The 14,699-nt window shown below is 39.5% G+C and overlaps 1 protein-coding gene across 3 annotated transcripts in view; it reads left to right on the top strand.

The window, feature by feature from the left end:
- The window catches only part of PTPRR (protein tyrosine phosphatase receptor type R), a 232,592-nt gene that overhangs the window by 116,483 nt on the left and 101,410 nt on the right, over nt 1-14,699 (top strand). For all 3 annotated transcript variants that reach the window (XM_077913837.1, XM_077913838.1, XM_077913839.1), the window contains 2 exons: nt 9,932-10,045; nt 12,671-12,826. In XM_077913837.1, coding sequence (XP_077769963.1) covers nt 9,932-10,045; nt 12,671-12,826 — 270 coding nt within the window. The remainder of the gene's footprint in view (nt 1-9,931; nt 10,046-12,670; nt 12,827-14,699) is intronic.

The following is a 14,699-nucleotide window of genomic DNA, read 5'->3' as shown; positions in this document are numbered from 1 at the left end:
GAAGCCCTGTGAAGGGATGCAGTTATCACCCCCATTTGGCAGATGAAGAAACTGAGGCTCAGAGAGAAGTAATCATTTGGTCAAGGACCAGGATTAAATCTAAGTCTGTCTTATTCCCTAACCCATATTCTTAGCTATTATATTTTAATATGGCGGAGTTTTCTTATTTGGCGTTTACTCACCTACCTGCAATGTCCAAACACACAAACACAATTATTTTAAGTCGTGTTCAGTCTTCCTAATAATTCGAAAACACAGTAGGCCAAAACTTTTCAATGTGGGAGCTCATAATTCAAGAGGCTCCTAAGTATTTCTCTTTCCCTTTTCTCACTCTACCAATACTCATTTAGCTCCTTCATGAATCTTTACATTGATTAGCTTATCAATTGATGTGGCTGCCTGCAACTTCAGCAGAGCAAGGATGTGAGCAAAGCTGCCATTGCAGTTGTTTGCAGAATGTCTCAAAATATTACTCTCACCGAAACTCTAGTATTGCCATTTCATGTGTAAAAGGGCTGGCTTGTTACAGCGTAGGATCTCAGGAAGCAAGATTAAGTCACTATTGTAGTATAAAGGTCAAAGTTCTTACCATCTGGAGAAAAAAAATATTCAACGTATATACCATTCCATCTTTCTCCTTTTGTTCTCAACAAAAAACGGTCCTGGTGTTCTTTTGCTTCATTATATAGTCACCCTTTAACCCTCTAAATTCTCAATATACACTAATAACATGCTGATTTTAGTTTATGAGCATCAACTTTTACTAACCCTTAAAAACTCGTTAAATGATCCTTTGGGATTCTGTGGAATCATACAGCATACCCCCGTATTTCTACACAGTGGCCCTGTACCTTTTTTTAAAAAAGATTTTACTTACTTATTTGAGAGAAGAAGAAAGAGAACACAAGTAGGAGGAGGGTCAGAGGGAGAAACAGACTCCCCCACCCCGCCGAGTGGGGAGCCCATTGTGGGGCTCAATCCTAGGACCCGGGATCGTGCCCTGAGCTGAAGGCAAATGCTTAACTGACTCAGCCACCCTGGCCCTGCATTTTTAAATGAGTTCCAACAAAGGCTCATTCGGCCTCCTAATGCACCATGAACCACATTTTGAGAACCACTGCTTGAAGCCCACCAGATATTCCTCATCAACAAATCCAACAGCCTTTCATTAGTCCACATTTTTCTTAATCTCCAGCAGTATATGGCAGTGTTGACAAAAACCACTTTTGGAAACTCTCCCCCTGACTTCCATAACACCATATTCCTGATTTTCCTCTGACCCTTCTCTCTCTGTAGCTATCCATGCTGAAATCAAGACCAACCAACAAGAAAAGTTTTAGACCCTTTCTGCCTTTTGCTGGGTATGCAGTAGGGTGGGGTATGTAATGTCTGACTTTGTAGTGTCATGTATTGGTGCTCGAGGATGCCAAGAAATAGCATCCTTTCCTTCCTGCCTGAGGAAGATAGAGGAAGCAGCCTGTGGAGATAAAAATGTAGCTTCATTGTTGATAGAGCTGCTGGAGATAAGACTTAGGAGCATGATAACAATATATTTCTATAACTGCCTCTGCCTCTTAGGCAAAGTTACCCACTAGCCACAGGAATACCTGCCAAGTGTGGTGGCCTCCCCTAAAGGGACAGGGCCTTTACCACTTGCAGAGAGAAGACTAGATGATATGCTCTTTACAGACAAGCAGATCCCAAAAGGAAAGTGCAGAGCCCATGTGCCCCAGTATCTCATTCCAAATGCACCAATTACACAAGCCCCTTCCCCTTCCCTGGAAAGACTGTGGAGGGGAGGAATTCAGGGATATTACCATATTTGAGCTGCCACCACACAGAAGAAAACATCAGGGTTGGGAAATAAGTGTTTCCTCCTAACATCATGGAAAGAAGAAAGCCATAGAAATGTAATAGTGACAGCATCACATTAAAATGGATAAAAATTTGTAGGATACATATGGGTATATCTAATATATACATACGGATATTATATTACATTGCCTATGTGTCAGAAAAAAGCTAACACTAAAAACACCACAATTTTTAATTCAGGTAATGGGATAAACTGTTGTGAAGAATATTTACTTCTTTTTCTAAGTCTTTTTATTTTCTAAACCTTCTATCATGAGTATATTTGATTTTTGCCATTAGAAAGATAAACTTTAAAATCTCAAATTAGTCACGAGAAATAGTCACCAACACTGTTCTAGTTTGAATTCCATTGACAACCAACATAGCACACAACTCAGAAAAATTATATTGATTTTGCCTATTGGAAGCAAGCTTCAGAAAGTTGAGAATGAAAAAAAAATTTTTTTTAATTAAAAAGAAAAAGAAAAAGAAAGTTGAGAAGGTGAGGGGCACCTGTGTAGCTCAGTTGGTTAAGTATCTGACTTGGTTTTGGCTCAGGTCATGATCTCAGGGTCCTGAGATTAAGCCCCACGTTGGGCTCTGTACTCATCACAGAGTCTGCTTGTCCCTCTCCCTCTGCTATTCCTTCTCCTTCCATAAATTACTAAATGATCTTAAAAAAAAAATAGATGAAATAAACTCGTTTTCTCCCTCCTGAGTGGTAGAGCTGTCAAGCTATCAGAGACAAATTAATTACAAATTAAATATAAATTCTGTTAAATAGATTTCTTTGTGTTTTTGAATGATTCATCATTTCTGCTTAACCAAATATTAAGTTTTCAAGAGTAATACCCTGGTTTTGTAACCCTTTCTATGCCTGCCATGGCACCCAGATTCTTCCAATTAGTAACTACACAATGTTGATTACGACAATTCACGTTCCTTCATTCGACAAGATTTTCTAAGTACCTACTATGTGCCAGGCACTGTTCCGGTCCTGGGGATATAGCAGAGGACTGAACTGACAAGATCCCACACCAGAGGAGCTCACATATTAGCAAGGGAAGAAATAAAAGAAACAAGAAACTGTCCGATAGTGATAAGCAGGAAATAAACAGTGATGTCATAGGGAGTGCCCAGGCTGGGAAGGCCTCTGAGGAACCTGCAAAACCGGAAGGAGCCACCATACAGGTGTCAAATGACTCTCCCGGGGCAGGCAGGTGCCAATGCCATGAGGCAAAAAAAGAGTGCAGCTTGTTTGAGGAACTGGAGAAAGGGTGGAGTGGCATGAGGGAGGGATACAAGATGAGGCTCAGACAGAATGGGAGACAGATAAAGTAGGGCCTTGGAGGCCCTAATTGAATTTAACTCTAAATGTGTTAGAAAGTTGGGAGTATTTTAAGAGAGAAAGAGAAGCTGAACTCTTTGGAAAAAATAGATTTAAAATTGGATACAAAAGACTGAGAAAAGTTTTGTGTCACTTCTTGTCTGAAACAGTGACAAGAGAACCTGTCTTGTCTAGGGCATCACAATGAATGAGCTGGCAGGACTTAGAAGGTACAAGAAGACAACAATAAAACACACATTACGGAAATCAAAACCACATTACAAACAAAAGAAGTAGAACAGATTCTGCTAAAAAACACGGTCTGGAGAAAGTTTCAATTGAATAAAGACATACAAGTGGTCAGAGAAAATCAGTACACAAAACAAAGTGGTTAGAGAGAAAGACAAAGACCATATAATTGGACAATTGTTGTCCTTAAAGATGAACCAAAAAATCAGGTAGAAGAAAAATCATTCAAATATACAACAGGAGAGAGTATTTCTAAAATAGGGAATTTGGAAACTGTAGACTTCAAGGGCATAGCTTGCTGAAGGAACTATGAACCCAAGAAAATGTCCTGATGAAGTTTCTTAACTTTAAAGATAAAGACTCCTGTGAAATTTGAGGCATAAACAGCAAGTTCTTTACAACAGGCTAGTCTCAAGCCAGGGTATTTTTCATAACAGCTTCCAATGACTGAAGGCATTGGAATAATAGCAGCAGAGTTCAAAGGCAAAAAATAAAAATAAAGACTGAATCAAGAATATAACATCCAACCAAGTTGTCATTTATTGTTACAAGCACCATATATATTCTCAAACATACAAGTAAGGCCTCAGGAAATATAGCACTCATGATCTCTGCTTGAAAGAAGCTATTTTAGTGGGATGATGAAATCCCACTAAATAAAGTATCCATCAAACTAAAGAACTCAGGAAGAGGCTGATCCTAAGCATTGAATCCATTTGAATATTTAACACTACAGAACTTTAAAAATTGTAATTACAGAGTATTTTCATCAGTGCAAGTACTGCTAACACAAGCCAATATCTGAGGGACTTAATACAAGAAAATTAATGTTTAACTCAGGTCACCGTTTAATGTTAGGTGTTAGGCAGGGCCTCTGCATCATGCAGTGTTTTGGGGTTCCAAGTATCTCCTTTTGTGTGGTTCCATCATTTTCAGAAGCTCAGGGTCATCCTGGAACCAGCTTGTAGACAAGCGAAAAGAAAGAGAAGACACCCCTCATTCTCAACTGCCTCAGTCTGAAAATGTCATTTTACTTTCATTTATATTAATTGGTGAAAACTGTCACATGGTTTGACCTTGATATAAATGGGCTGAGTTTCCAAGAGGAGGCAATAGGCTGGTTGAGTAGTCTCTATTACACAGAACTTAATGTAAATACATAAAACCTAACAATAAAAAAAATAATAATAGAATTATTGAGGTGCCTGGGTGGCTCCATCTCTTAAGCATCTGACTCTCTATCTTAGCTCAGGTCTTGAGTTCAGGCCCCGTGTTGGCTCTAGGCTGGGCGTGAAGCCTACTTTAGATTTTTAAAAAATAAGCACTAATGTAATTATAAACACTGGGAGGTGATCATGAGAATTGGTGGGAAGAGATGTACATTTTATTTTTCATAGCAGGGAGTTAATAAATGCTTTCTAAAGTTTATAAATCAAGAAACAGGAATTTAAATATATTATCACATAATATTTAATACTACAAATATAGGCACTAGAAGAAAAAGATGTAGAACAACAACAACAACAACAAAACCCAGATCATTCTGCAAAAAATAGAAAATTAAGAAAGAATAAAAACAAACTTTAAAAAGATAACACAAAATAAAATAATAAGACACATCTACGTCTGTTAAAATAAAGCAAATGGGATAAACTAACCTATTAAAATAAGAAATTAGTAGATAAGAATCTATACATGATATTTGATGTCGAGATGTATTATAAATACAAAAACATATCCCTGATAGTTTAATAAGTGAAAAAAAGCAAATTGTGGAATGCTATATGTTGCTTAATCCTATTTATACTTAATAGTAACATACCTGTTATATAATATATACATGTTATTTTTGTATAGAATATGTACAGAAAATATTTGAAGGATACACAAGAAATAGTGTTATTTCTGGAGATTGAAATGAAATGACAAGTATATTATCACTTTTTACTATATATCTTTCTGTACCTTGTTTTTTTGTAGTAAATATGAAGTTTTTATTATAATAATTTAAACAAACTATAACTAAAGTCCAACATAGAATACTATTAGAGAACTGAACGATGCAGGCAAAGAAAGGGACAAGGAGAGGTTACGGAAGGCTGACAGAGTGGTCTTTGAGCTGAAGCTCCAAGCAGAAGGAGGAAAGCCTAACCAGGGGTTCAGATATACACAGACACAATGCAAAAATGGTATGGCATGTTTAATACAGCTGAAGTATAATGTGCATGATGGGAAGGCCTGGGGGGAAAGACTGGGAGGATGGGGAAATTACAGTGAACCAATGAGTAGGACTTCTCATTAGACAATGAGATTTTCTCAAAAATTTTTAAGGTAAATAATGACTAGATTAGGCTAGCATTTGGCACAGATCACTATGATGCCCATCTAGGGAATGAATTAGAAACCATGGAAGATTGGCAGCCCATGAAGATTCTATTCAGTCTGGATGGCCATGATGGTGCTCTGAACCAAGATGGGAGAAATATAGACGAAGATGGACTCATCATTCAAGAGATATTTAGAAGTAGAATATACGGAACTTGAGAATTAATTGGATGTCATGATGGTGGGGTGAAGGATGAGGAAAAAGAGCCAAGCCAAAATGACTTTCTATATGGAATATAGAAATAGAAGTAAATGTGGTCACAGCTGGGGAGAGGGAAAACGGCAAGTTTGGTTTGGGTGATATTGAGTGTGAAGTGGAAGTGGAACATTCGGGTAGAGGGAAGCAGGTGTAAAATTCTGAGAAGGGCGGAAACGTGAAATATGGAAATAAAAATAAGATACCATCTAAGTAATAGCAGAGGACAACAAGAGTTGTCAGAAGGGACTGGGTAATTGCATAAAATGCGCCTGATAGGTCAGGGTTTTCCACTTAGTTCAAAGACATAAACAGATATTTTTGCTTTTATTCCTGGAATTCACTTGACAGTCTAACTTCTAGCCAAAATGGGGAGGCTCCTTGCCAATAATGTGGAGTTGGAAATCCCAGGTAGCAATGAGCACACAAAGTTAGAGATGAGGCGAATTCCTCCTGAGGCGTGGTCCTGAGGAAGCTGTATTCCTTTGTGGCTGTTGGGAACTGACACTGGACATCTTTGAGGGGCTTCGGGGGGCATCTCTTTAGGAAGAAAGATGGCCATTTGGCTGGCCTTCCCCATCCTCCTGGGGCCACTGGGTGTGGTCCTGGCTCTTCCTGGGGTTGATCAGATGGCAGATCAGGTTGCATTACATCAAGTAGGGTCTATTTAGAAACCTGCCCCCTCTCCCGGGCAAAAATAATTCAACTGTTCCTTAAAAATAAATTACTAAAAGCCAAACACATGCTTATAATTTAAACATAATGCTGGTGCCTTGGTTTAATCCATTCTACTGCATCAATTTATGTCTAAGGTTCATAGGCATCAGTTACTTTAGTGGACAATCTGGTGACCAAGAAAAGAAAGTCTTATTACAAAGCAGTACTCCTTTTTGTGGGGTTGTGGAATTGCTAGGAGCCAGGTAGGGAGTGGGGGGAGAACCTAGTCCCCAGGTAAAGAGAATTGACTCAGGGATCTCTTATCAAGGCAGAGGCCCAATAAATTTAAATACAGAAGGAGTTTGAAATCTTTGAATTTTTAAATATGTTCCATTTTTTCTGTATATGTATTTGTAGTATCAATAAAATACTCAATTGCTTTTGGGTAATAACTATTTGCATTATTTACGACTGTGAAATGGCTTATGATTTGCATTTGGAAAGAGCACTTGAATCTCTTGAAATTAAAAGCTTAAATCATTTGTATGTTAAATAGTACAAATGCCTAAATGGGTTTAGAATTCAGACTCAAATATATCTTGTGTTATTTTGTGGTAACTCTGAAGTTGTGACACTGCTGTTATTGCCATGGAAATTTATATTCTATCATAGTAGTTATGATTTCACATAATTAGATGAAAAGAAGCTTTGTGTCTGTAGCATCTACCCAGAAGGAAGGAGAGAACGTATGTTGTCTAGCTACAGGAATTCATGTACTTTGATTTTCTCTGAAATAAAATTCTCATTTTGTCTAGAGTCCTTTGTTTTTCTTTAGTGGCACTCATATAGAATGTCTGGCACATGTAAGACCCTCAAGCATGTATTTACTTGTTTGTACTTCATTTTAGCATCACAGCTTTATGGGGAATAGTCAGAAATACATGCCAGCTTTTCTCAGGCAAGCAGAGAACTGAGGCAGATTATCCAAATGTTTTGATGCCATGAGCCAGTTGATTGCAATTTTTAAACTAATTACTTCAACTCACTTCTCTACTTTAGTTAGGTAGTCTTAATTTCTGTTTTAAATGCACAGCTTTTGCCTGCTTGGAAAGTGGGCACTCTGAGTCATTTTTAATCTTGACTTCCCATTTCACATCCATTTGCCATTTTAATCTGAGGAACTTAGACTTTAATACTGTTTCCACAGTGACAAGCTTTGAGCTAATCATGGCCCTGGGAATTGAGTTCTCAAGTGTGTGTACAACCCCCTTGATTCTCAGTTCCCAGCGTAGAGTCTCGGCTCCAAATGCTGCCCGTGGGGATCAGGAGCAGTGCCTGCCTGACAAACACTGGGGGTGAGCCAGAAGTCAGTGTTTCCTAATCAGCATTTGCGGGAACCGAGGAACCCATCTTTGGTCTTGCAAAGAGCAAGAAGTAAGATACTGCTCGGTGCAATATCTCATATCGGTGCCAGTTTCCACAGGCTTGCAGAGCCAAGAGGAAGGAAGCCTCTGCTTCTCAGAACCTCCAGGTGGACTGAGTTTTTTCATATCTCTTGGATTTTCCTTAAGGCATGCTTCCATAGAACGTAAAGCAGGCTTGAAAATATAATATTTGCTCCCTTTCTGCATTTCCAGATCCAACTCATCTCATCCTTTAGGGTTGAGCTCAAGTCTTACTTTCTGTATTCAATTGTATTCGAAAGAACTCTATAGAAAAGTACAGAGAATACATAGCAGACAATTATGTACTATCTGATGGTTTGTATTAATTTAAAAAGTATCTCTGATGGTTTTGATATGGCTTTGCTACCGTCCCCCAACATAATTCTTTTCCCCTTCCCAGAAGCAAGTTGTACCATATCATGGGACTGTTAGCTAAAGTTTTTAAACGGTTATGCCCTTTTCTGGATCTCAGTTGTTTGCAAGGTGTCCAATTCCAGCTTCCTAACATGACCAACCTCTATGACCCCTGACCCGGTGCAAGCATTAAAAGATCCCAAGGTGTAAAAGCAGTCTGGAGCTCCAGCTGGGTCTGCCATTTTGACCAGGAACCATTCACTTCTTTTGACCTCCCCAACTCCCTCTCATTCCAATAGCATTTGGGCATTTGGTCCAGTTGCCAATCACTTATTTTGTACTAACTTTATGTATAGAAGCTGTATCATATTCTTAAAAAATGATAAATTCTCAAAAATGGTTCCATTCTCCTTTTACAACAATCTGTGAAAAGGTCCTCTGAGGGTTTTGGACCACAGTAGATTATGCGTGTAAGCCAATCTCTTTATCAGGGAAGCCTGCACAGAGAAGTGTCCTTCACTTCATAGAATAGATGGTATTGCAACCATCCAACAGTTATTGATGTAGTTATTGATGTATCAATATACAATACAATATTGATGTACCAAAATAATTGATGTATTCAATAACTATTGAATATAATTATTGATAACTGACCACAGCCAAGTTAATGAACTATTATTTCACTACAAGATATGCATAAAGGTTTGGTTTCCCCATCTCGCAAAGTATCTATCTCAAATGATCAGGATGCATTTTTGAAAATACATAGTTAACTAGTTCATATTTTAACGGTAGTGATAGTACCTGTGGCTTAAATAAAGGCTGTATTATTAATTTTGTAAATTGATTTGTGTTTTAGGCATTTTTAAATATTTAGTTGTCTTTTTTTCCAAGTTAACCTGAAAATTAAGAGTATTTGCCCAAACAATTGAATAACAATTGCTTACCTTAGACCAAGTTATCAATACCATTGGCTTCCATGCCAGAGTTTGAAAATGCATTATTGCGCCTTTTTCTTTTGCCTTGCACTAGCAGCAGATCACTATTTAGAGAAGCTGCCAAGCCTGGCATTATGGAACTTACCCAGCACGTGACTGTGTGTGAGCATAAATTAAAGATGTCCCAAGGCCTGGATTACTGAAATGTAGGAGGCCATATATTCCATTCTGTCGTCTGGGCTCACACTGAAGACCAGCACATGTTTCAGTAAAATTCCTTATGAATTGATTATTCATTTGCATTATTTATTATGACGAATTGCACCATCTTTTTAACTAACACCATTTAAAATTTCACTTAAAATGTCCCAGTAATTTGATCTCCGCTAAAAATGCAATAAAGCACCACGAGTGTGAATTGATCAGTCACAGAAATTGTTGCGGCCAGTCATCAGTCAGGAACTGCATGTCTTGAACCACAGATTTGCTGTAATTTTGACTTGTTTTTTTCTATATTTTTCAGACACTGCAAATGGATGTAAACAGGCTGAACATAACCTTGCTTCGGATATTCCGCCAAGGAGTGGCCGCAGCTTTAGGACTCTTACCGCAGCAAGTACACATCAACCGCCTCATTGTAAGATGCCTACATCTTGCTTTCCCAGAGTTCCAACTTTGATTTTCATTAAAGGCTTTGATAATAAAGAACACCCATGCTATCGCTCTATGGCCCATGAGCCAAAGCTGGCATACCACCTGTCTTTGGCGAGGAAAGTTTTATTGGAACAAGCCACACCCATCTGTTCCCATATTGACTATGGCTGGTTTCATGCTACAATGGCAGTGTTGAGTAGTTGTGACAGGTTTTTGGCTAAACTGAAAGCTAAAATATGTGCTGGCTGGCCTTTTGCAGAAAAAGTTTGTGGACCCTCTCCTAGTTCAAGGCTGCCTACTACCCAACACCAGTCCCAAAAGATTCTCCCTAAGAGTGAAAGCTTCTACACCAGTTAAGACACTGTCTCCAGACAGTAATTATTAAAACCCCTCAAGGCATCAGGATAAAGGATAGTGAATTCACAAGACAGAGGATTTAGAATAAAGAGTAAAGAAGAACCAGTCCTCTGGACAGCACCCCAAATGGAACGCAAGAATGGGTAACGCTGAAAAGTCAGGAGAGCACTTAGATGAGTATCTGGGGTGGGGACGAGGAAACCCGAAGGTCCTTTGTAGGGGGCCCATGTCAGACCTAGCTATCAATCACCCACGTCCTTTCTTTCCCCATTCCCTCAGTGTTTGGGAACCTTGATGTCGTCCAACTATAAGTTCCCATCTACACATGGAGGTGGATGTGAGCATAGGGCAGAGAAAGGCAAATTCAAATCATATGATCTCTTTGTAAAAAAAGCTAATTACCTAAGGTTCCTGTGAAGAGGGACTTTGGCATCTTCGTACATCCTACTGTATGTTCTCCTTGCTGTAAATTCTTATGCTCCTGCTTGAGCTCATCTTTCTCTTTCACTGGTATCTGCATTTTCAGCTAAGGAGAAGAATTTGCTTTTGGTTTTGGCTTAGAGTTTTTGTTTCACTTCCTTTTTTATGTGTGCGGGGGTGAGTTGTTTCGGGCCCCCTAATAACTTCTATCCTGTGAATCAACTATTTCTTGGGACTAAGTAGACTTTAAAAAACAAACAAGCAAACCACCGAAGTTTATAACACAGTACCCCCGATGAGGAAATACAACTAGCCCCGGTATCCTGAAAGAGTTAATTTGAGGATTTGTATCCAGGGCTTAGCTTGCTCAAGTGAGAAGATGTAGGTGCTATAGCTGTTTTACATCTACACCTAAACTGTGTGTGCCTGTGCTTAGATATACTTTTATGTTTAGATTTAAGGAGCATAATAGCTCTTTGCAGGGACAAGAGGATTGTCACACCCAGGGAGGTATGTGCTCCTCCTCAGAGAATGTCAGTGGCCTTTATATGAGTCTGTTTCTAAGATCACTTATTATAACAAATGGAGCTCCAGTGATGCCTAAGGTGGCCGAGCACAGTGATTAAGAATGTGTGCTTTGGCAGCAGGTAGACAGGACTGTCCTCTGTCTACAGCTTGGCCAGACCCCAGCATGTGACCTCAAGCAGGCCACTTAGGTTTCTTTATCTGCAAAGCGCCCATAACTGGAATACCTCTACCCTGGAGGCGTTCTGAGCATTAAATCAGATTATAGATGTAAGGTACGCGGGAGCGTCAGGCACCAGACAAGTGATCTGTTCCTACTATTGTTGTTATTAGGTCAGAAACTATTTAAGTTATTATAGACAGGTGTCACATCAGCATTATGCTATATGAAGTCATTATCCGATGTCCTCTGCAGACACGGAGATGGTTTTTTTCCCTAGATTGTGAGAGGTACACTGAGGCCTGCATGTTAGTGTCTGTGCAGCCAAAGCAAGCAGGACACTGCGTTTCATACCCAGCTGAGCTTATGACAAATCGCACTGAAAGAACGTTTGCTAGCATGAACCACAGAGAAAAGACCAACAGCGATGCCCTCTTCAAGTGCTTTGTAGAAGTTGTGAAGGAGAGGTGACAATGCTATTGTTGTGCAGTGTTCAGTCTCTCGTGTGCGCATGTGGCATATCAGTCATCTAGGGTGAGAAATCCTCCGTTACCATGTCAGCTAATGAGGTCATGCTACCAGGTAATACTCAGAGGAAAGTACCATGATTATTACTGCACAGTATACGCGTTTCTACCGAGGGTAGATTTTTAAGGTATAATACATTTGAGGTAAAGGACAGGAGCAGGGAAGCAACTTCCAAGCTCATCTAGCCTCAGCTTCCTTAGTTAGTCCAGCCTTCAGATTAATACGAGTCAGAAAAATATATGGAGCAGTGATGTCTGACAATGGTACTATGGTATCAGGGTTTATTTCATTTATTTGGTTTTTAAAATGCTTCCATATACACGACGACTCTGGGCACATCTGAATGCTGTATTTCAAAAATTACAGTATGCAGTGGAAATTAAGCCAGCATCCAGTGAAATACAAAGTTACAAATCTTGAAAGAAAGCCATTGGAAGAGTCCAGGCTTTGGGCCGATGATATTAAGTGTGATACGTAACTAACAAATGTGATCTCCAGGATGTCTTTGGAGACCCTGGGGTTCTGATTTTCTTTAATGATTCTAGAGAAAAGGTGAGAACACTTCCCGAAGCTGTGTACAATGTCTGTTAACATACACAAATAATCTGCTTTTACTAGGAAAAGAAGAACAGTGTTGAACTATTTGTGTCTCCTATAAACCGAAAAGCAGGAATTCCTGATGCCCTGCCATCGGAGGAAGTGCTGCGTTCACTCAATATAAATGTTTTACATCAGAGTTTATCCCAATTTGGAATTATAGAAGTCTCCCCTGAGGTATGTTGTTCATGGAATATTTCATTTAGAAAATGTGCACAGTTAGCATGACAGGGTAACTCGATCCCAAGGCGTAGAAATGAAAGCTGTTTATTGCGTGTTATTTGATAATAAAAATCTCCCTAAGGGTCAGAAATCTCTGATCTTCATACTCAGTATGTTTATTCCTTAAGGAAATTTATTTTCACATCAAAGATCCACTCCGAGACATTTTCTCCTCCGAATCTTTACGGCCTTGTAACTTATTTTGACTTATCCAGTAAATTCTATGGAAGGAAAGCCATTTGGATATACTTGTCAGGTGATTACTTGACACTGAAATCTCAAAGAAGAACCACCCCTGTATCTTTCTCCCCTAACAGGTGTGCTCCTCACCGCCTTCATTGTCGTAATAGTCACCAGATACTCACCTCTGTCCACAACCTTGGAATTTGAAATGCATTTTTTGTTCATTTTGTTTTCTGATTTCTGATTTCTGAAACCTAATTTCAAGAACTCTGGATATTGTCGTCCATAAATTGGGCATTTTTTAAGTTTCTCTCACCATCCAGATTTGTTCTCTAAATTTGGCCCTTTATAAATTGTCCCCACCGTCTCCAACATCCCCACTCTTGAGTAAATTCTGTCCCTTTTTCTACTTCTTCTACTTCATCCCAACGTAACAAACTCTCTGGAATGATCACCATCCTGAATAGATGTAATTAAATCCACAGAATCATAGAATCAGACTCTGGGGGACGTATGTGAATGTTTTATAAATGCAGAAGGAGGTAGGGCCCCTAGAAATCAAGTGACTTCATCAAAGTGACGAGTAAGTGAGGTAGAAAACCAACATTTGACTTCTAGACATCTTAATGCCTAGTCTCTTCCCCTTTGCAGGAAAGCACAATGCCTCGCATTTCAGCAGCTATCACAGATGTGGTATAAAAAGCTCTGATGTGGGACTGATTTTGAGGGGCGCCTGGTGACTCAGTGATTGAGCATTTGCCTTTGGCTCAGGTCGTGATCCCGGAGTCCTGAGATGGAGTCCCACATTGGGCTCCACATTAGGTCCACAATAGACCACAGGTCTGCAGTAAGCCTGCTTCTCCCTCTGCCTGTGTCTCTGCCTCTCTCTGTGTCTCTCATGAGTAAGTAAATAAATCATAAAAAAAAAAAAAAAGACCGAGTTTGAGTCCCAAACCAGCACTTAAGGTGCACGTGACCTTAGGCAGGTGATTTAATCTCTGCGAGAATAAGTCTGTCTTTGCCTAGTATCAGCCTCTCTGAGCCTCAGTTTCTTCTTTTCCAAAATGGGTCTAGTAAAAAAAAAAAAAAAAAAAAAAGGCATAGCCTCTATCTTATAGACTTGAAATGTGAATTAAATTTTAGAAATCTACATGAAAATCCTCACCTAGAGTGGGCACCGTATATAATTTGAATGCGGGACAATTTTTATTGGCAGAATGAAGATGTATTCCATCATTGACCACGACTGTAACAACAGCCTCCAGCTGGTCTTGCTGCATTTAGTTTTGCTCCCTCCCTGCCCTCTCTGTGCTCTGCCCCCCTCCCCAACACACACACAGGGGATTTTTCTTTGTTGCCGCACACAGTGATCTTTCTAAAAGCAAATCTGGCCCTGCCCTCCTTAGGTCATGATTCTTCTATGGCTTCCTAAACGCTATAGAATCGGGTCTGGATTTCTTAATATGATATAAGGTCTGATTGTTGAACAACACCCTCCTAGTTTATGCTTCAGCAACTCCAGACTCAGTAGATACCGGGACACCCCCATACTATCTCTTCCCTCCGGGCTTGTGCATATGTTGACCCATCTGTACAACTTTCGTGTTGCAAGTTCAGTCTACTACGTAGCAGAGCCTTCCCTTGT

This window comes from Canis aureus, chromosome 11, assembly GCF_053574225.1.
Source record: "Canis aureus isolate CA01 chromosome 11, VMU_Caureus_v.1.0, whole genome shotgun sequence".
Classification (NCBI taxonomy): domain Eukaryota; kingdom Metazoa; phylum Chordata; class Mammalia; order Carnivora; family Canidae; genus Canis; species Canis aureus.
Note: the sequence above shows the minus strand (reverse complement) of the source record. Positions and strands in the feature narration are given on the sequence as shown.